The sequence below is a fragment of the Balearica regulorum genome, chromosome Z (genome assembly GCF_011004875.1).
Source record: "Balearica regulorum gibbericeps isolate bBalReg1 chromosome Z, bBalReg1.pri, whole genome shotgun sequence".
Taxonomy (NCBI): domain Eukaryota; kingdom Metazoa; phylum Chordata; class Aves; order Gruiformes; family Gruidae; genus Balearica; species Balearica regulorum.
In genome coordinates this window covers 143,805-166,464 of record NC_046220.1, presented here as the reverse complement: position 1 = coordinate 166,464, position 22,660 = coordinate 143,805, and the positions used below count along the sequence as shown (strand labels likewise).

The 22,660-nt window shown below is 47.7% G+C and overlaps 1 protein-coding gene across 2 annotated transcripts in view; it reads right to left on the bottom strand.

The window, feature by feature from the left end:
* Positions 1-482: 482 nt before the first annotated feature.
* The window catches only part of FRMPD1 (FERM and PDZ domain containing 1), a 41,708-nt gene continuing 19,530 nt past the window's right edge, over positions 483-22,660 (bottom strand). Inside the window, exons 5-18 of one of the 2 annotated variants that reach the window (XM_075739514.1) lie at positions 22,554-22,656; positions 22,136-22,181; positions 19,529-19,636; positions 15,355-15,450; positions 12,800-12,925; positions 11,553-11,672; positions 11,121-11,257; positions 9,764-9,890; positions 9,275-9,370; positions 7,836-8,018; positions 7,250-7,397; positions 5,729-6,544; positions 3,742-4,442; positions 483-2,853 (exon numbers count right to left, since the gene is read on the bottom strand). In XM_075739514.1, coding sequence (XP_075595629.1) covers positions 2,098-2,853; positions 3,742-4,442; positions 5,729-6,544; positions 7,250-7,397; positions 7,836-8,018; positions 9,275-9,370; positions 9,764-9,890; positions 11,121-11,257; positions 11,553-11,672; positions 12,800-12,925; positions 15,355-15,450; positions 19,529-19,636; positions 22,136-22,181; positions 22,554-22,656 — 3,563 coding nt within the window. In that variant the 3' untranslated portion in view covers positions 483-2,097. Of the gene's footprint in view, positions 4,443-5,728; positions 6,545-7,249; positions 7,398-7,835; positions 8,019-8,181; positions 9,142-9,274; positions 9,371-9,763; positions 9,891-11,120; positions 11,258-11,552; positions 11,673-12,799; positions 12,926-15,354; positions 15,451-19,528; positions 19,637-22,135; positions 22,182-22,553; positions 22,657-22,660 lie in introns of those variants that run through there. The other variant, XM_075739515.1, reaches the window with a different exon arrangement.

Sequence of the window (22,660 nt, the reverse complement as noted above, 5' to 3'; positions counted from 1 at the left end):
GTGTAAAGTTCACTAACCCTGACGTTCCTCCTGGAAAGGTACTTGTGATTTGACTGTGTCCTGCCGAAAGAGTAGTGATGTATTTCATGGCCACAGCAGAAAGCATTTTTGATGCATCTAAGTCAGTATGTTGCATCAGCTGTTGTTCCAAAAAAAACCCCTCAAACACAAAAATCCCTTCATGGTCAATGACTATGTCTAACCACTGTGGAAGAAACTGAAGGTCTTCTGAGGTAAATTACTATCTCATATGCTTATGTGTTTTCATTTCTCCACATTAAGAGCCTTTTACCACACCTGGAAGTCAAATGCCTGCGAGACAATGTCAGTAGCCCCTGCTGTAACAGAAGCTGTTAGTGGGCACAGGGTGTTGCTGCCTACATAGGCTGAATTTGTGTTTGCCAGTGCCTGTTGCTTTGCTGTGTCTTATGAGCTCTCCCGTTGTCCCATGGGCTCTTCCAGTTCTTACTCTTCACATCCCCTTGCTCACTGGCTGTTAGTGTGTAGTTGGAGGTCTGTACTTGGGCTCCAGTGTAAGAGACTAGGCAGCAGCATACGCTAACCCAAACCACCTGGCAGCGCTACCCTCCCCAGTGGCTGAAGGTACTTTGGCCACCCTGTGCAGCCAGGAAAGCGGACTGCCCTTGGTTAGCTACGTTGCTGTCTGTAGGCACACTGTGAGAGCACCAGCTGTAAGATTTGGTGTAGGAGTGCTAAATGTTGCTGAATTCCTGCGGGTGTTTGCTTGCCTGGCTGTTGGAGTGTGTGTGGTTAGGGAGGTGCCAGGGGTGCTGCAGCACTCCCTTCTGCCCCAGCTGCCATCCTCTTCCACACCAGAGTTCAGCTGCAAGAACTTTGCCATTACTCCCTCCAGAAGCATTAAAGAATGAGCAAAAAGTGGGGGCACCCTCCTGCAGATGTTACATATCCACAGGACAATCCTGTCCCCACGCTGCCCTGCTGCTTGGGGAGATGTGGTGTTCATAGGCAGAACTGGCCACCTCTTGTGGCCTACCCATGCTCCTCGGCTGTCTGGTGCAGACCCCTCCATCCTGAGCACGCTCAAGAAAGCTAGCCACTCCCAAGCAAGTCCCTAAGTTAGATGATACCACCAATCAGTCAAGGACCTGCCTCTGCCCTCTTCATCAGAGTGCACTGAGGTCATGCCTCCAGCACTGGAGTGCTGATTCACTAGACAACCTTTAAGGGCAAACAGCTCATACCTAGCTAGGGATATACTAGAAGAAGAGCTACTGACAAGGTTGGGAAAGGGGGCTTGCCACCTCCTAGGGAGGCCAGCATAATGGGTCATCTCCAGAGCTGTGAAGGTGGCAGTTCAGTCTCGGGGCTTACTTGTTCCTTCTGGAAGACACATCCATAAGTAACATGGTGGGGGCATGGGGGGGGTTAATCAGGGACTTCCTCAAACATCAGCAAATGGAAATAGAAGAGCTGGCTGACACACAGAAAACACACAAGAGCAGGATATGGCGGCGTCTCCCTCACCTGGGACAACCCTCTTCAGCCTTTGCAAGGAAAAGCAGTTAAATACAGCATAGCTTTGTTCACAAAGAGGTTTCTTTTACAAGTCCAGCCACATCCTCAGCCACAGAAGGTGGACAAAGCAGCCTGGGTTCCTTCATGTTGGGTCAGGGTGGGATCTGCTGTCACTCAAGAGTCTGCCTGGAGAGTAAGGAGCATGAGGAAAGGCTCCTGTCTTTCTCCACAGGCGACAGAAGGCAACTAAGACAACTCCTTGAGAATGGCCACCTGCAAGGGCTTTGGGAGGTGAGGGACAAGCTCCTGGCAAGGTACATAAGCCACTAAAGGTCTCTATGAATTTGCATATTACATAGAGATTGTGTATGCAGAATTACACAAAGCTAGGCTGGAGGGCAGTATCCTCTGCCCCATGACCACCCTGTGGACAGGGTGGTTCTTGGTGTGGCTAAGCCAACATGCATGGACACATCCTTCCACAACCACTCTTGAGCTATGGGGCTAAACATCCTGTGGGGGAGAGCCTGGTAGTGGACAGAGGGACCATGGCTGGGGTCTTCCTCACCCAGTGCACCTGTGTGCCACCAAACAGCCCTGTCACAACAATGGGGGTACCCTGAACTGCTGCAGGAGAAAAAACATGGCAGCTGCAAGGGCTGTGTGTTGGCGGGCGAGGAGCTTGGCACCCAGATCTGGGCAGCCTTGCCTGCGAAGCTGCTGGTGAACAGCCTGCACAAGCTGGTGGTAGGTGCCCACCACATCCATGAGTGCAGCCCCAAGCTCCTGCTGCCTCTGCCTGCACAGTTGGCAGTGTGTCACCTGGAAGCAGGCCACTGCCAGCTGAACTAGGTGGTCAAATGTCACCCTCAGCACATCCTGCAGCTCTTTGAGGGGCTGCTCTGTTTTCAGGAGCTCCTGGCAACTGGACAGCAGGTTCTGGGAGGCTAAGCGAAGGGCACCCTTGCTCTCAGCACCCTGCTCTGCACATTGTTCTTGCAGGTGGGTTGCATGGTTCCTGGAGAACTTCCCCACAACCTCCTGAAGCTCTGTAGTGTAGGCTAGGAAGCAGGAGAAATCTGCAGGGCTTATCTGTGCTTGGTCCTTCAGCTGGCTGAGGGCTTGGACATGAGGGTCCCACCATGCCACATCCCTAGCAATGGAAACTGGGTAACTGCCCACAGGGGTCCCCAGGAGACTGTGGCTACTGGATGGTGGGGTGGTGAGGGGTCCCAGAAATGTACTGCACATGGGGATGGTGGTTTCGCATTCCCCCTTGTCATCAGACCTGTGGAAGCAGCTGATATAGGACAGCTGACAGCTGCACTTGTCCATCCCAAGATGTGGTGATGTTGTCTTCATTGTGGAAAAACCCAAGGACCTAGTCATGATAGGGTCAGAAGGGGTCTGCTCGTCCTTCTTGTGGTTAAAGCAGAGGAAGGATTGTTTTGACACCCCATGGTCTCCTGCTCTTTTCCCCAATGAGCCCAAGGGAATTTGGCCTGAGGAGCTGGAAAGCCCTAGAGATGGAGTCAGAGGAGAGTCTTTCCCCACCTCGGCAGCCTGTTCTCTGGGAAGAGGAGTCTGAACACGCTGCAGCTGTTCGTGAGCCACATTTCCTGCCTCATTTCTGGGCTCTCCTTCAGCCAGCCCCTGGCCGCTTACCAACTCTTCCTCAAAGGGTAGTCCAGCTGAAGGTGTTTGCATCTCCCTTCTGACAGCATCAGGCCTCAGGCACCCACTGGTCTTCTGAGAAGCCAAAAGCTCTAGTGGGCTAGCTACCCTTTCCTGAGACAGGGTGGGTGAGGTGAGGTCTGTCCTCACTCCAAATGACAGCCAGGAGAGGCGAGTTATAACCCCTGAAGTGCTGCTGCAATCTGTTAAGAGCTGGGTTACATCTGGAAAACCCATGAGATTTGTATTGTGCACTTTCCATAAGGCCTCCTTGTTTATCACTTGTCTGCTTTTTGCCTGTGACAAGGCACTGTCATTGCTGTTTTCAACACAGCTGTCACAATTAGCTTTTCTTTCTTCACAGGGAGCCAGGACAGGCTCCTTACATACTGCTTGCCTCCCAGCAGTGGGGAACAGTTCCTGGGCTTGGGCCACCTCATGGGAAGAGGCCGCGCTAGGACCATGAGCTGACAGTGTCCGTGTGTGTTCGTTAGCAGGGCAGGCCACCTCTTGGCCAAGGAATAGGGGTACATCACCAGCCTTGTGCTGGGCTGCCATCACCTCACCCACCTCCTCCACTGCCACTCGGGCCAGCCAGCCTCCAGTGGCCACATCACTCTGCTCACTCAGGCTCCAAGTATTTGTCTTCATGGAGGAACTTTCCTGGGCAGCTCTGCTTTGTCCCCCAGGAAGGGGCACAGCTTCCTCCAGGGACAGGAAAGGTGGACCTACAGCATGTGCAGGTTGGAGGCGTCCATCCACATGTATGGCAATGTCTGCACTCTCCTCCCTGTGCTGGTCACCTTGCAGGCGAACAGCTGAAATGGAAGAAACCACCGAGTCAGTCACTGACTTTGTTTCCATGGTGTCAGGCTCCATTTCCATCAGGTCAGAGGATGGGTTTGAGCTAGCAGTGTCTCTCTGGGCCTGTGTGGCAGCAGGAAGTCCCAGCTCTGCATCTTTCTTGAAGCTCTCTAAGGACGGTCGAATGGGGGACTCAGCAAGGAGTGGTGGTGGGGGTGGCCAAGAGGAGCAGCTCTGCAGAGAGCCTGGCAAAGCCAAGGGGAAAGTGACCTGTGAGGTGTAATCCGTTTTCAGGAAAGATCTCCTCTTCCTCAGGCTCTTGGCATATGTCAGCTCCTTCTCCTTTCTGTGTTTCTCCCTTACTGTCATCCCTGTCATCAGGTCTTCCCCCAAGCTATAACACCTTGGTTTCTTTAGGATGCAGGAGGAGCTGTCTGTACCCTCCCGGGATGTTATATTGTAGCCTGCTGGGAAGAAAAGAACATGCAAGTCAGGAAATAGCCCCAAGCAGCGGAATAGCCATGCATCTATGCAGTGGGCCAAAAAGCTGTTAACATAGACCTTGCAATTGCAGACATAAATGTTTGCCAGCAAAGCCTGGCTCCCAAGTGCCAAAGTAAAGTGTCTCTTATGTTATGATCAAGCACCTACTTGGAATCAGCTATGTCAAGAAAAATGAAGAGTCTGGGCCTGTGGCTACAAAGACTGATATCCAGGATTAGCGATGAAGGGCGCTGGATAGTCTCTTCCCAGGAGACTGCAGTCACTTGATCTGACTGCAGGTACAGCTATAATTCTCAAGTTAAATTTGGTGATATTAGCAGCAGCTACAGAGAGCACTGCCTAAAGCTGTAGACTTATTAACACTGAATAAAAACATTATCAGAAATTCCCAGCCAGGATATTTAGATGATAAAAATTTCCAGAGATTAGAGTTTTGTGCCTGAACATGGTATTGTTACTGTGCATGAATGCAAAAGCCAAGATTGTTCTAGCTACACAAAACACATTCTTAAGAAGTTCAGTTAATGTTGAAAGAGCTGATTATTTCAGAAACAAGACTCCTCTCCTTTCTGAGAAAATGAAACTACCAGGGAGCTGCTCAGCCACAGGACTTCTTGACCCAGTTAGGTAACACGCCCCTGACCCAAAAATTATTTTTTATCTTGGAGGTGCATGGAACAGTAATGTTTTACAGCTTTTAGCTCTCCTCAGCTTGAAGGAAGAAGACAGAGTGAAGGTACTGCCTGACAGTAGGAATATTTGCCATAAAGCTCCCTGTCAGTGCAAGGACACACATCTTTCGTGTGTTCTGTTTCTGGGACTCATCACACTTTTCATCACTGAAGATTCAGCCTACATAGAAGGGTGCACAGAACTTACTCATGCAGCACGTTGGCTGCAAGATCAGGCAGAGCCATGTATCAGTATTCTGGAATTCCTGTAGAAACCTGGGTACTCTCCAGAATGCCAAAATCGTTTGAAAACTAACTTTTTCTGGGATCCAGTGCTTGGATGTGATGACAAATCTCCCTGCAAAGTTCCAGCTCTGACCCCTGTGCGTGCATCCAATGTATTTCTGCTGAAGAGCAGCTTATGAAGAATAGGTATGCAAAGGTCCTTCAAAAATGTTGGGAAAAGTATGAAGACCTGAAAGATGATCCCTCCAGGAAGGCTGACACAGGGAAACAGGCAACACCCTAGCCTAGAGGGTGGAAGGAACCTGACCTGCAGAAAGTGGGTGAAGGATTACCTGCCAGGGCAGCTGGAGGGCTGAGCCGGTCTGCAGCATCGTAGAACTCCTCCTCAGAGCTGGTGTCACCAAAGCCTGGGGGTGGCTCCAAAATGAGGTTGCTTGTCTCTGCCCTCTGTTCTGCTCCACATGGTGTCTGTTCCTGGACAGACCCATCTGTCCAAGGACTTCTTTGAGGGCTGAGACTGATGTTGCTCCTCTCCACGGTGCCTGCAGGGGATATGCTGTAGCACAGGCTGTAATAGCCCATGGTGTTTCTCTCTGTCAGCTTGTTCTCCAGCACAGACACACCAATGTCCTCCCCTCTCTGCTCAGAGGAGCTGTCTTCACACCCAGGCTCCTCTGCATGTGGTACCTGCAAGAAACAGAAGTAGTCTCTGGTTTCTGCCCTGCTGGAGCCTCCTGCAGCACGAATGGGGAAGAAGCTCTTGTCTGAACTGCTCATCTCCTGCACTGTTGGTGTGTAGAAGTGGAAGAACTCTGGCCTGGAGGAAGAGCAAGCTTCCAACTCATCTTCCTCCAGTGCATCCATAGAGTCACTGGAGCCACTTGTCTTAAACCCTCGGCTCTCAGTGTTGGCTGAATCTGAAGCCTCAGATGTGCTGTCTGTTGCATTGTCACCTCCATCGCATTGATCACTCCCTCCAGCTTGGAGCTTTGTGCTCTCCTTCTCTGGGCTGTGGAGGTGTCCCAACTCCTCCTCATTGCACGCAGGGTAGGTGCTGCTGTATGCTGTAGGCATGTTCAAGCAATGCTCTGAGGAGGAATCCAGCTCCCAGGAGTCTTCAGAGTCACTGCAGGTTCGAGATTCATACCCTGGGATTTAAACAAATCTATCAGCCTGTCCTTTGCGATGGCAAGGAGGAACAGCCAGAAGGGTTATGAACTTGTCTGCACAGCAGGGACTCAAAGCCCCTAGAGCTCTGTCCTCACTTGGTCATCAGCAGACAAGGTGAATATGCAATCTGACCTGCAGGGCCATAACCTGCCAGTGGACGCTTAGTCCCTCCTGCCTGCTTTGTGTGGTTTTACTGCAGAGCAGTACCAGAGGGAGCTGCAGAACAGCAGCCAGCTAACTCATTGCCTAAAGCCTAAGTCTGCAGCCCCTGTGAGGCTGGAGTTATCCTGATGAGGGACAGGACAGCATGGCAAACAGATCCTCTCTCTCCTGGCTGAGGTATGCCAGTAGAGGGGAAGTTGTTCAGGAGGTTGGTAAAAGAACACAAGTGCTCAGTGACAGGTTTGCCTTTTCAATGACAGGCACTCAGCCTGCACTTATTGGGAAAAGCTGACAATTACTGCTGCTCTTCCCCTGCCCAACTTGTCTGGGGTTGATGGAAACCTGGCACCGCCTGCACCAAGGCTGGCAGTCTTAATAATTTGCAGATGCCACTGCACAACCCTGGGATATTGTTCTAGCATGAACATATATTCCCAAGGGGAAATAACACCTCTAATGCTGAAGGATCCACCCACTTTCTCCCCATCCTTTGGCAAAAAAATGGCTCTTTTTTTAAAAACCTTCTTCAGCTGACACACGGTGCAGTTGCTGTTTTTTCTCTCCCCAGGTAAATATGGAGACATTTGCATCCACGAACAGTCTGTAATAGCCAATGATGAGGCAGACAAGATCTTTTGCACTGTTTGATTCCAGCAGCAGAGTCAGCAGCTTTTTTTTTGCGGGTGGATGGTGCAGGGAGAAAACAGTAAAAAATGTTAGAATAGACAAATATTGCTTGTTCCACAATCTGCAGGAACATGCTGCACACTGAAAAAAACATTCCCTCTCCCATACTGCCATCATTGCAGAGCACTCTGTTTTTGCATGAGGCACAGAGAAAGAAGAGAAATTGTTTTTCTCACAGTTTGTTTCTGTGATATGTCTCACTGATGGAGGCCAGCAGGAAGAATCACTTTTCTTCAGTCATTTTGTATTCTTCCTATGACCTCTCCCTTCTGAGTCTATTCTAAGCCTTTTGTACTGATGACTGTACTGAGCATCAGCTAAATGTCAGATTTTGAAAACAATAGAAAGTGTGAATAACTACCCCCTTGTTTTGTGGCCCTGATACAGCCACACACTGGCCGTCATGAAAGCACAGCTTACCTTCAGATCCTGTAGGTAGATTTTCACCATGCTCACTTTTTCAGACTCTTCCGTAAGCTCCACCCTGCTGATGTTTGCAAACTCTGCCAGACTTGTTATGATGTTGAGCTTATTATTGATAATCTGGCTGACCCCGTACTTTGCACCCACCAGCAAGGCAACGTATGATTCTCTGTCCTGTAGCTGTAGGGGGAGAGGTTAAATCTGTAGCCAAAATCTGAGCAGGAACCCATTCACCTGTGCTGGGCAGGGACTCCTCAGCCACCCAATCTTGTCCGATATCTTTTAGCACTGGACTCCACAACTGAGCTGTAACCAGCTGCAAAGGGAGCCCCTCGTTACTTACAGGCTGTCAGGTCACCTGCTCCGGGCCGTTGTCTTCTCTCGCTTGGGGACCACCAGTTTCCCTGTGCCCCCAAGGGAGGTGGCCCCAGGGATGCACCAGCCATCTAGCAGATCCAAAGAGATGGTCAGCAGCAGGTTGCTATCAGAAGTGTCACCTGGCAGGCTGCGCCAGATGGACCTAGTGAGACCTACTGGAGCTGGCTAGAAACTTCAAGAAGGAATTTTTGGTTTTGGAAGAAATGTCAACACTTTCTGTTAGTATGAGACACTTAAAAAAAATGAATTAATGCCCATATAATTTGGCAGAAATAGTTCAATTTGCACACAACTGTAAACAGTGGCATTACTGCAGCCCATCAGTAAGGTGTTCCTCTGGTACAGACCTACCTACACTGCTCAGCCCTCTGTACAAAACAGCTTGTGGTCCACAGTTCAGTACAGATCCAAGTGGGGACAGGAAAAAAAACTAACCAAGAAACCTCTTGTGAAAAGAGCAGGGTTCTTTTTTACAGTAAAGTTTAAGCATGACCAGTATGTTTTCTAGAGTTTTTGAACACTCCCCCAGATCTCTTAAGTACTTTACGACATAAAAAAATCTAGACAGAGCTCATCCGAAGACCAAGAGTCACAACTTTCAATTAGAAAAAATATGCATAATTATCGTGTAGGCTGGGATGTTATTCACTTCAGTGGAACTATGCTGAGTTACCCTAGCAGAGTCCCTTACCAATATTTATCATGATGTCCCAGGACAGGGAAAAGTGGTATGACTGGAGCTGGCTCAAACAGCATCACCAGAGCTAATTTTACATTTTCTACAAGCATCAAAGCAGACAGGGAAGGAGACTCAGTAGGAGGTTGCTAGTCTCACATCAACAACCAATTTAGAAAAATATTTAAACATTTCTGCTTTAGATAGGGTTTGCTTTGGTTAAGATATGATCTTACCCACTGGTGAAGGAAAAGGGTTAAAATGGCTTCTTGTGCCCTATCTTTGCAGTTATTGTCCAAGTACACTGCCATAAGAGATGCACAAAACAAGGCAATAAGATAGTATGCCAAAACCCAATTACATAAATAAATGGCACTCGTACCATCAGGGTGGCATTAAAGATCTTCCCGTTGTACATCTTCAGGTCTCCCAGTATTTGCAGGTAGCTCAGGCGCATTTGGACTGCTGCGAGCATATGCTTCATTGTGCAAGAGAATAAATACTGTTTAGAAACATGACAGATGAATAAGGTTTGACAGGTAGCCCATAGGCTAGAAGATGTTCTTTTCATACAGGACTTAGTATTTGACCAACACATCTCATTTGGTCTGGATAGGCAACAGATCTGTACAGGACCATGCCACATTACCACATTTGCCATCTGGCAACCCCACAATCAACTATGAACACACTATGCAGGGAAATTAGGGGGTGTGTGCAGCAGAGGAAGTTTCAAGAGGAAAAGACAGAAGAAAAGCCCCAAGTGCTCCCATAGAGAACAGACCCACAGAGGAAAGACATTGCCTTTTTGGCCCCGAGACATGCTGCCGCCATCCTGGAAGGCACCTTGAAGCCAGGGGATGCACACTACCTTCTGCCGAGGATCCAGTAGCACCTGGTTCCGCTTCATGTGGTAGCTGATGGCTTTCTTGATATCCTTCCCTCTCATGTTTCGAAGCAAAGTTGGTGAGATGAAGTTTTCTATTCCCCAGTCCCTCCTGCCAGAAAGATGTGAAAGGAGCAAAAGGGGTCCCAGCTGTGCTGTCTCCCAGCAACACAGGAATGTGCAGAAGGGCAGCTGGCCAGAGGCAGAGAAGAGCAAAGGCACCATGGCAGCCCAGGATGCACCAAGCCTCAGGGCAGTAATGAGTCTGGATGGCTCATGCAACGTGATTGCCTCACTCAAATTCACTTCTATGTGTGTTTGTTACTAAGTCAGGAGATGGGGTTGGAGGAACACGCACTTTCACACAGAATGCCTGTTTTTACGTGGTTATACAGGAGACAATCTACAGGCTTAGTCAGCATAAAGGTCCCAATCTGTCCTTGCCACCCAGAGGATGAAGATTCTATCTTTACATTCACTTTATTTTGGTTACAAGATTATTACATTTTAACATCTCCAAGTCCCTAGACCCAAAAATGTGGGCTATCTTTTCTGCTGAAGAGTTTATTCAGCCCAAGCATTAAATATCGAGGAACTAAGAATGTTGCAGTTTTCTGTAGTCACTTCTCAGACTCCACTAACTGCACGTGGCTGGGTCTGTCTGGCTGTATGCAAGGGATCGGTGATGCTTGCATGGGCTGGTGGAGGCAGTTACCACACAAATGTCTGTTATTTTAATGAGTGGCCCATCACAAGTTCTTAAAGCAAGGTTGTTCTGTCAGGCAAGTGTGGTCTAACAACACTGACAAGCAGCATAGTGCACTTGCTGCTTGTGAAAGCATTTTTCGGTATTTTTTTCCAGATCCCATAACTTCACAGGACCTCTCACTTACATTGAAATTAGATATTTCTGATATAGTTCTGCTGGATGAAGAGATGTAAAGTATTGGCTGTGCAAAGTAGATGATTACGCTCTCTCTCAACTACAGAATGCTGGTCTTAGTATACTGGCAGGAGCAGCCTGGATAACCATAACTATGGGAGAGATTTGCAATTTTATGTCCCTGTGCTAGCTACAGATCAGAACCTCTCTCTGCTTAGGGGCATGCCCGGATGTTAAACTGTCCATATTATTCAAGCAGCTCAGCAGGTTAAAGACAAGGAGACTTGTGAAGCCACCTTGCCCTAAAATGCACAACTAAGAGACTGCAGCCTCTTTGGGTCAGAGAGAGCCTTCTATCCAGAGCTAAACACTGGGCAAACATAGAGCTGATGCCACTTTTAGTTCACAGTTCTTTTGCCAGGCTTAGTCACAACGTAACATGGAAATCTGAGAACTTACTCAATGTATTTCAAGGATACTTTCTGTGGCTGAGCACAAGCATAGATCCTCTCTTGTATGTGCAGAGCAGCCAGACGTAATGCCACACTGCATTTCATTTCCACAGCAAATCTTTCCTGAAGCACATCGCTGCAGCTCTGGAACAAACAGAGCATGATGATATGAGCTCAAGAATAATTCAGGATAAGACCTCTGATATGACTGCTGTGCGTCAAATAAAGGGAGCCACCCAGCTTATTTCAATCTCATTCTGCTAAAAAGCCACGCATATAAGTTGATTCAGGAATTTAAGGCAAGTTGAATCCAAATGCTCTATTCTTAAGTGCATTTCACATTCATAAAATTGAACTGGCCTGAAGTATGCTTTGGTTTAAAGCAGAAATGAGAATTGGGTGAGAAGAGATCCTGAAGCATGGAATGCCTTGATTTCACCTGCAGGTACAGATATTCAAAGGCAATTGGGTCTTCCTGCAGGAGGTCTAAGGGATCCTTTGGTACAAAGCAGACTCTGAAGAGGCACCGGTAGTCATGAGATTCTCTTTTTTGGACCACCTGCAACAGACAAACAGCATCATGCCACAACTGCTGCTGCAGTCCCTCCCTTCACAAATGCATAGTAAGCCTCTGGCTTGTATGAACTCACAGAAATAATTTAAATCTACTGGCAATTGGGAGGGCTGCAGATTAGCCATTGTCCTTAGCAAATACAAGGAGACACTGCTAGTGTTTGTAATTTTATCTTCAATTCTTTTTCTGTTTTTTTGCTTCTCCTTATGGTAGCTTGGAAGTCCTTTGACAGCAAAACTTCATTAAGTATCCATTGATCTCACATACTTGCAGTGTAACCAGGACAGAGGCTTCAAGGCCATACAACAATGACAGAGGAATGGGCAAGCTTCTCTGCTTTTAAGTTTGGTCATAAGATACAGCAGCTGTAAACAGACACACCATCATCATAATGTCAATACAATGTTAAGACCCCTGGGTCATAACATTAGCATATTTTATTCTGGGCAAATCCCATACAAGCTCACCAACTAAAACAAAGCAGAAATTCTCAGGCACATGTGCTCAGTGGTTGGACAGTGATAGCTACAGAACCTTTCTGCATCACAGTGGATCACCAGCCACCAAAGTCAACAGCGTGGAGATGAGACTCCCAAGTAAGCACATTCTCACAAATTACATTAGCCCAGAATTACAAGCAGAGCAATAGAATTACTAACAGAGATAACCTCATGTTTGCAAGACACAAACTTTTGATTTAGAATTTAATCAAATCAGCACCTTGCTGCGTGAACTGTCTGACTACCTAGGGAATGCTGGGTACGCAACTATTTTAAGAGTGTCTCAAATAGTGCTCTGTAGATGAGCCTGTCTGACAGGTGGCACAAAGCATGCTCTACACCGTCCAAGCAACACCAGCCCATGGGACCCAGCTCTGTGGGTCCTCTAAACCAAGTGAGACACTTCTGAAAGTACCATTTCTCCAGGGCCTCTGGTTAATGCAGTGGTGACATACGCAACAGGCAGAGAGAAGAGGACAGCACCTCTGGAGATGGGGCCATCTTCTGACACCTGCAGAGCTGTGTGCTCTCTGCACCTTGCTGGCCACAATTCAATGGTGCTGGTGCTCCCCTCCAGCATGGCTGTGGGGGCATGCGAGGGGCTCTCCTCACCTGCTCAATGAGCTCCTCTTCATGCAGCAGATGGATCTTTGCCACGTTGTATTGCTCCTCCAGAGCAAGGGCAAAGTGCGCAATACTTTGGATGGAGAGCTTCTCCTTCAAGGTGAGAACAATGTCCTAGGAAGGGAAGATGCATAGATAGTCCAACAGAATTCAGACACAGTTGCTGAGCACTGCTAGCACACCGCATTAATTTTGATGATTCTAACCTGCTGCTGGCAGCCGTATGGGACAGCACTGAAAGGGCAGCGGCCAGACAGAAAATTCTCTGCAGCCAAGAACATGCTCAGTGCTGCAACACAGAGCGAATTTTTTAGTGCTGTTTCACAGGAAACCAGTGCCTATATGATGTACTGCCTTTCCCTCTTCACTGACAGCTTCTGAACACATTGACTTAGACAAACCACAGAGGTCTCAAGGTTAGAGAAAGCCTGCAAGTTCATCAGAAGTGGAGGTACAGGAGATGGCAACCTCTTTGGGACACCAAGCACAAGCTTAGCAGTTAGCTGCTGTGCTATTTCAGCTGGACCTCTGAGCAACAAAAGAATAAGCCAGCAAGGCAGTTGGCAGGATGGCAGTCAGCGCCACCCATTTCCACTGATGCCAGGCAGGTGGTAAGGAAGGAAGTCAAGGGAATGGCAGGGGAAGCACAAGAAACACAGATTAAGGGAGGAAAACACATTTTAGTAGATTAGGAGGACAAGGTAGGGAAACTGCAGCTTGCTGTGGTAAGAGTGTAGTAAGACGCAAACTTCAAGGTGTAATGGGCATCAGATCCATTCCCTAGAGTTGCATGTCCTGGGCTGCTTCATGCTTAAAGTTTTGGCCTTACCGTTTTTAGTTTGGTGGTGTTGAGCACTTTCTGTCACCCTTGATCCAAATGCTTGCTGTTAACCATTCTTTCTAGCTTTCTAGAACTCTATGACACTTTTTGAAGAAACTACAAAGAATTGGTGAAAAACATTTCTTCCTACTAATGAACAAGAATGTGAGAGCATAATTGTAAAAATCTTACCAAATTTGACTGAAACTGGTGTTTCAGTTTTATTGAGAATTTCTGCTGGAATACTGAGTGTCATGGAAATAACTGGGTTTGATTTTGGCAAATAGAAAACATTATACAAGGCTTGACTGAGTACAAATTGAAAGAGAATTCCTTTGACTCACTCAAGCCTCTTGAGGTAAGCATAAGTGTTTGACTCATCTCAGAAAGGATCTCTCAAACAGCAGAGGAACTGTGGAAAACACCTAACCTAGGGAGCATGTTACCCATTTGAGTGTTTCTGTGAGGATGCTGGTGAGGGTTGCACCCAACTCCAGTGCGGAAAAATTTGTTCCAGGTCAGAGGTGATCAACTCAAGTCAAACATGAAGAGCTAATCCATCTTTTAAAAATTAATTCCTTGCAGGTACTTGTAATACTCAAATATCTCTTTACAACTCATCTCCCCTTTCCTTACTACCTCCTTGTTTTATTTCATTATTTTCTTTTTCTCTACCCTGCAAGTAACAAGACTTGCAGAGACTGACTTGCATGAGAGACCACAACAGTTTTGCGACATTTGGATGAACTAGCCAATAAACTCCTCCTTTTTGAGGAACATTTTCAGTGCATTATAAATAAAATCTCCTTGCTTTTCCCCTTAATATTGTTTCAGCCTAGTAACTCCAGAATGTCTGTCCATCGTGCATCTTTTCCATAGTAACTGCACTGCTGCAGGACATCATACACCCTTTAAAGAAATTGTGGCCTCCAATCTGTGCACAGGCAAATCTTCTTAACTCCAACATAAACACTGAGCAACTCTGAAGATCAAGCTAGAAAACCTTACAGTTTGTAAGCCTATGTCTAACATCAATTATGGAAAGTGCTAGATTAATGGCTCTGGAGAGCACTACCTTGTATTTTGAAGAGAATGATAGTAACTTGTCTACAATGCCTCCAAGCACAAGTGGAGGTGGTACTGCTTTTCCATCACAAGGGGTTAATCAGTTTCCACAGGGAAACATTTTCACCAGTGCAGAAAAGAGGCTGGAACACGGACAGGTACTTTAAGTAACAACTAGCACAATTGCAGTTGCTGAGTTCACATGATATCAAAACCTGGACTCCACTGTCGAGGTCCCAAACCAGGAGACATTCTCCCGCTCAGGGATGCACATTGTCACTGCTATATTAAACAACCTCCTCTGTATTTTGCCATGTGATTTCCAAGGAAAGCAATGTCTGTGCAGACAGCTGCTAATTTGCCAGTCCCCCATCAACCTGCACTCTTGTACAAATTCAATCACATTTCACAAAGCTGTAGTGGTCTCATAGCCAAGTTCCTGCAAGTTGTGTGAAAATCAGTTGCTTAAAAGAAAACAGAGGTGAACCAAAGCTGCAGGAAGGGCATGGAAAATCCAGCATGCTCAGCATCAGCCAGCAATCCATTTCCTACTAGCTGACCTATACAACCACAAGGTTGCAAGTTCCACTGCATGCACCTTTGCTACTGGATTGAATTCAGGTGATGGAAACAAAGACAGACAACCAAGCACTGTTACCTTCACAGTAGTGCTCGTCTCAAACCTGAAAGCCTTCGTCTGTCCATTTTCCAAGTATACCTTGAGAACGTTGGGCATGCAAAGAAGAGAATTCCCCTGCAGAACAAAAGCAACAGCACTACTCCTTGGACATTAACCTTCCGGGCACCAGGCTGCTCTGCCTGACACAGCACATCCTGGTATAAATGAAAATCTTTCTCTGCTTTTGCAATCTTCTGTGGCACCAAGCTTTATTCCCCAATTATGGTCCTGGCACAGAACAAGGGCAAGAGAGCATAATAAATGCCTTTACCATAAAACTCCAGCCAGTGCAATAGCTGCACACGGCACAGATATGCCCACTCTTCAGTTCCCACACAGCACAGGAAGATCTGAAAGCTGAGAGCCATCCTCCCTGCTCATTACCAGAAAAGCAGCAATGTCTGCTGGAAAAGATAGCATCCCATTACCAGGCACCAGGCAGCACTAACCCCACACTGACACTTTCCCACTGGCAGCAGCCATGACTTACACTCAAGAGCTATCCAAACCCTCCATGCTACCATTAATAGATCTTGCACACCACAGGAAGGCTGCAGGATTCAGCTAAACATGCATTGGTACTTTTACTGAGCATTCCCCTAAGATTTGTCATTCTGGGGCTTCCCAAACAGGAGATGTGACCAGAATTACTTGAGATGGGTCTCAAGTGCATTAGACAAGGCAATGACTCCCATAGCAAAAGCACTTCTATTGGGTGCTTTGAGAAAGGTCTAGGAACTTGGCCTCTGTACTTCTGGGGCTCTCTAGAGCTGCACCTTTCAGCCTTACACCTTACTCCTTTAGTAGAGCTCATTTGCACCTTTCTTCTTGTTTTCAGCCTTATTCTTCTTGTTGTTCAGTGATGAGAAGGTTTACTCCTCCAGCCTTGGACTTCCCGTTCAGCATATCTTTCTTATGTTCTTGGACCAGCACATTCTTTCAGTCTTAAAGAGTTTATCTACTTGTCATCACAGGCTCGAGGTTGAGAGTGGCATCTCTAAGATGATCTCTCCTATGTTTCATTTACTGTGCAACACCTCATAAATCTCACAACCTTGGTCCCTCTTGATAGAGAGCCCATATACCCTGGAAGTACTATGAGATGAAACATAAAACACTTATGAATCTTGTTCCTTGTTCCTCTTCTCCCTGTTTTGTGGGGTTCAAAGTCCCTACAGTCATCACTGAGGACAAAAGAGCGAACATATTCCTCACTATTCCTGAGCCCAAGCTCTAACTCCTTCCTACTGAGTAGCATGCACACCTCACATCTTTGACACACTTTGGGTCCTCCATTAATTTCAGAAAGGTGATGCTGGTTTACACCAACTGTGCATTTTCTCTGGTAGCTGCCGCAGCTGCAGGTTATCATATGAATGGGACCTTGTACAGCCAGCTCACAGCAGAACTTGAAATCTATACAGAAGTTCATATACAAATTAAGTATCACCACTCTTCTGGTCAGATCCAATTAGTTGGCCAGAACACCCAGATGGGATTTCTCTCCTTTCGTGCAGGTTCGAACACTAGTATGAATTAATTCTGAAAGCTTCTGCTATCGCTTAAGCAGCTGTACCCCTCCTGTTTTGTCTGGTGCAAGGTTGATTTACATGTTACAGCTAGGCCCGCAACTTCTAATAATACACTGACTGATGCTGACCTGAGGATCCTGAGGGACCTGTCTCTTGCATATCATTCAGCTATATGGAAGAACATCATAAGTTCGCAAGAGAAAATGGAGGCTCGATAACATTGAGGTTTATTAACAATTTATGGTCCCAAACTGGAGTTTCAGGTTTCAACTGCAGAATGCAGCCTCTGGGTTCCTTCCAGTTGCCACAAAGATCATTTAGCAAAGCTCCATTAAGATGACAAGAGTAGTGTATTTACTGAAACAGGAGGCTTTGCAGTTCTTCAGGGTCATAATACCCATTTTGGCTGTCTTCATGCAACAGTCACCTAAAAGGAGAGCAGTTCTGAAATACTCAAGCAGAGTAGCTGCTGTCCACGGTGAATAGTGCTTTTCCAGGAAGAAGCCATAAATACGCAACAAATTTATTTAGTCTTCCTTTGTGCTAACATTTTACTGTTCAAAACAGGGTCTGTATGCAACTGGTGAAAAGGGAAGCTAAGACCTGTGGGACCCCAACACCCTAATTAATTTCTCTTGCCTTTATGTTCTCATTAAATGAAAGGCAAACTATATATTGATTGCGTCCCACCTCTGTGCTTGCAAAGGTATGATTAACTTAGCAGAATATTGATAGAGGCTTTGTAGGAAGTGCAGAGTACAGCATCCCCTCTGGAAGTGCCTTCTACGGACCCACCTTGCAATCAGTAAGTGAATGGCACAGATCTGAGACCTCCATGTGCTGCCCAACCTCTGGCTGAAACAGCTCCATGGAAGCTCCCAAGAAGATACTAGTGTGAACCTGCAGATATAAGAAAAAGCAGACACTGCTGGCATTTTCACGTCTGGCTGTATCCCATGACCAGCCTTGCCCAAGGCCTCTCAGTCATCTCTGCCTAGGACCACTTCCAGAGCACATCCTCCTCTTCCCTACTACCTGCCTTGTGAGCTCTGTGGCCTGTGTCATATCTGCCAACAACACGAGCAGTCCAGTACCTGGCTTCTATGTCAGGAAGGGTGGCCCAGCTGCCATAATGCTCAGGCAGGATCCCAGACAGACCTGTCATTAAGATCTGAGGGATGTGAACACAGCCCTTTGTAGAGCAGAGATGAGCCTTGCAGCAGCTCCAGCACATCTGACAACAACTTGGCAGGAAGGAAAGGATCCCAGAGTTGAGAGACTTACTGGCAAATGTGTCAGGAGTCACACCTGGCCCTCTCCTACTCTGGAGAGCAGGCCAGAGAAAGAGGAGTCCTGACATGCCTGGAGTCAGGTACCAAAGCATTCACACTGTGCCTGTCTTAACAGGCTGGTGACATCCATGGCATCTCTGGCTGCACCTCTGCCCTGGTGCAGGGGGAGAAGAGGAAATGCCTGCCACAGGGAAGGCTCTCTCTGAGCTGGGTCAGGAGAGCTCCCTACCACCAGAGATGGAAACAAGAGACAGCCTAGAAGAGAAGAAGAAAAAGGCCTAGTGGATGGTCCATCATCATAGCAAAGTGCAACAAAGTAAGATTTGGTCAGACCTGAACAGCACTAATGAGTAAGGGACAGGACTGCGGAATTTTGATGACTGAAATTTTTCATTCCAAAAGAAAAAAGGAAAACACAACAGAGTTAAAGACTCCCAACTGACGCCAGTCCATCTCAACCACATTGAGCTTAGTAAGTTACACAAAAAGAAAAAAGGAAACATTTAACAGCTGTTCTCACTTCAGGGAAGCTACAAGTGTTCTCACTGCTTGTCCTTTTCTATACAGGCAGACCTGTATCTACCCAGCTCATTTGTTATCAGTGTTAGAAACCCTGTGATAAATTTGCAGCATTCCTCCAGTGAGACGTGGTCTTGTTTCACACAAGAACACACTGGCTCAGCTTACAGATGGTCTACTATGGAGGCAGCTGTTAATGTTCTGTGAAAACCCTCTGCAAGGAAATGAAACACAACAAGCTGGTATCATATCAGCTAGAGAAATGTATGTCAAATTTAAAAGCAAAGTCACCAGTACCAACCTCTCTGAACATAATGCTACCTGAACACTGCTGAAGGCCAGGAAGAGATAGCCCAGCTACTTTAGCAGCAAATAAACCTGGCATAGACAGTAGGATTCACCTCTCACCTTTAGGGTTAGGATTTGTCATGCCCAAACTTCAGTCTAGGTTTACTATAGAGAGATTAGCACCTCAAGAGATTACTACTACATACCACAGATGTGTAATGCTCGTTTAAAGTTTACCTGATTGTAAAATGACAAAAGTAGTACATGCAAGTATTTTCCAGTAGTCTAAGTAAGCAAATCAAACATAAAACCCTCTGGAGATGCCAGTGCTTCCCCTCGATCACCAGTGAGCCTAGGAAACAAGTTGGGATGCATGTCCAGGGCATACTAGCACAGTGAGGGTGCAGCCACTCTGTAGGCATTGGCCTTGTTAACCCAGCCTGGCATCTGTCTGCAGGAGTGACCCCTTTCCTCCCAGCATGCAGTGCCCACAGTGTCCAGCTGCAGCCATGCCCCACTGACCTGCGTGTGTCCATTCACCAGCACTTCCTCTGCAAACCGTACTTTCACAGGGTTTGTTTTTAGCCTTGCCCTCTTCTCTGCAGTAAGAAACGATGACTTAGGCCCACCCTGAAAAAATAACAGCACTCGGTTGGCAGCTCAGTCTGTTGCAGTTATGTATGAGAGGCCCACAGTACAGGCAGGGGTGCGATCACAGCCCATGCTGAAGCTGCTTGCACCACACTGCCTCGCACTTACAGGAACAGGTGCTGCTAGGAGTCTCTCAGCCTCCAGGCTTGCTACAGGTCTTTTTGACCTATCTGGGTGGTTGCTGCCTTCTGAATCCAAACCCATCTGCCCAACAAGTGGACACATGTGTAACACATGCTGTACACACTCCTAATTTCACTCCATGTTAACCAGTTACTGTGTTTAGGCATTCCCCCAACTCATGCAATGAAGCCATGATCCCACAGAACTACTGTTAATCTGCAATAGCTGGCTTTCAGTGGGGCTACACAGTACCATAAACCAACACGTGCGGAGTGCCTTGCAGTGATAGACAAAATCCTCCTGTCAGCGTATCACAAGTACACAGGTGTATATGCAGCACTTCCCTGCTCAGATGGGGTTTCTAGATCATACTCTTATATTGCAAATGTTTAAGAAAACTGCTCAAGGCTAAAAAGCCAACTTGACTTCACTGCATTGTTGTCACATAACCATTTTTTAAACGTGACAGGGACCTACCAAGCTCACAAGACACCACATGAGCCTAGGAACCACTGAGTTCTTGTGCCCAAATGTTCTGCTCTTGTAAAGTACAGTATTCCCTAAGAAGAACAGAGGCAGCATCCCTTGGTATGCTCTCAGGCAACTTCAAGGTAGAGCAATTCCTACACTCTTGCCAGAGGCGCAGGTACCTCCCAGCCTGCCACAGCCTTATCTTGCCTCGAGGCCATTTGGCAAGGATGGAGGAAGGGAGGCAGGCAGGAGTCTCTGCACCTGGCCAGCAAGCCCTTCCAGAGTCTGCCGGGCTGTGCAGAGCATCACGCCCCACAGCTGCCCTGAGGAGAGCCAAGGCCTCCAGCATCCCTTCTAATGTGGCCAGAGGGTCTGCTATCTGTCGATGGGAGGGGTTACCTCTCAGCTCTAAGCACAGCTGCCTTCAGAGTGGGGCAAGAGCCAACCCCAAACCCAAGATCAGCCTTGGCTGTATTTGGAAGTGTCCTGAAAGTGACCTGCAAAGGAAAAAACAAAAATGGGTTCGTGCCCCATTTGCTTCTCAACAATGCATGAAGACCTGTGAAGGGTGTTCCAAATCCCATGAAGGGTTTTCAAAATCCTTTTCTCTCTGAAAAGCCATTGCATTTTTCCGTGTTTTGGCAGACATTCAGGTCTTGCATAACTAACTCGCTTTTTTTCCTTGATCTCCAGAGTCAGATCAAGCACTGGCAAGACTGACAATGTACTAGGCAAGGGAGATCAGATTAAGAAAAGAGGAAAGTCACTGTTCAGTGGGTTTGCTTAAAACGCTTTCTGGTTACTTTGGCTTTGTGCACATACGTTGAATGTCAACACCTGGGAAACTTCAGGCAGGAAAAGTATATTTAAGAGATTTTCTCTTTAATGTACCTTTACTGAATGGCCAAGAAACCTCATGACCTTAAGCCCCAGAGCTCTAGTAACTCTGCTGAGGGAATCATCATTCTTGTTTCTATGAATAAATCAAAATAAAAAACCCTCCAAACAAATGAAAAACAATCCCAAAATGCTCTCCAGTGTGGGGCAGGGGAGAAATGCCCCTCAGGCCACTTTCATACATCACAAGAAGCCAAAAAGCACACAAACCCAATTTTGTCCTTGCCTTGCAGCTCAGCTTTTACACACATTGAAATCCACATGGGTAAACACATCATGTTGGCCGTACATGCCTTCTGGGAAATTTTATGCTACAGGAATGGGCAGTCAGCACCACAGTTTCATACTATGCTTCTGTTCCCAAAGTATGATCCACACCCAGGTCCCAGCCCTTAACCAGACAGAGCCTGGAGAAAACGGGGTACATTTTTCCAGCACTCAGAAAGGAAAACCTCAAGAACTTTCAAAGAGCACCCAGGGCACATGCTGAGCCTACAGCCTCGGAACCTGCCTTTTGTGTCCAGGGGGCCCCATGGACCGGACAGCCTCAGCACACAGGGACCACTCCAGGCTGTTCTCTGTGGACTGGCCACAGCTTACTGAGACCTTCCTGCATCCCAGTCGTTGTGGCCTGCTGGCCCCTGCAAAGCCCACTGGTCCCTCACAGCTCCTGATGGAGCCTCCAGCTCCAGGGACCATGGGCTCAAACTGCTCAGCAAGCCTGTCTATTTGACAGGCTCTGCAAGCTGCCCTGCCGCTGCATCCAGGGGAGCTGTGAGGAGTTACCAACAATTCTCCACAAAACTTCCTCAAAGGGTGTGTGTGAAAGCAGAGGACCCTTGCAGCTCCCTCCTGGCTTTGGTCAGGCCCTTGTATCCTGAGTGCCAGCCCAGCCGCCCCACTTTCCCTGTAGGCCACACTGCCAGCCATGGCCATCTGGGGCAGTGCTGCTGGGAGTGCTGAGAGTGCTCAAGAAAGGCTATTTACCGAAGTGCAGCGCAGGACAGTTAGGAGGAGCTCGTCACCAGCCTCCCTGTAACAGAGACATGCAGTCAGCTAGGATCAGCAGCTGCCTGCACCTTCCTCCCCAGTCACCCCTCCACCCCCCTGCGAGGGAAGGCTCTCAGCCAGGCAAGGTGCAGCCCACAAAGCACTGCCACAGTACAGGAAAGCGGGGGAACCCCTCTCTCCTGGTCTGCTGTGCCCTTCAGCCTCAGGATGGACTCGTTCCAGTGGGACAGGCCCCCACCGAGCGCAGCACCCCAGGAGGCAGCAAGGTCCTCCTCTGTGAGGGGAGGATGGCCCCACACAGCATACACCTTTGCAGCTCTTGGTGAGACCTGATCCCCACACATCTACTCTCAGCCCTCTGCCACCTCATCCCGCGGGCCACATGGGACCACACCTGATGATGTCAGCTGCTCGTTCAACAGACACGTCGTCCACCGCAGTAGAATTTATTAGGAGGAGCTGGTCACCTGGCTGCAGCTTCCCTTCAGCAGTGCTCCCTGC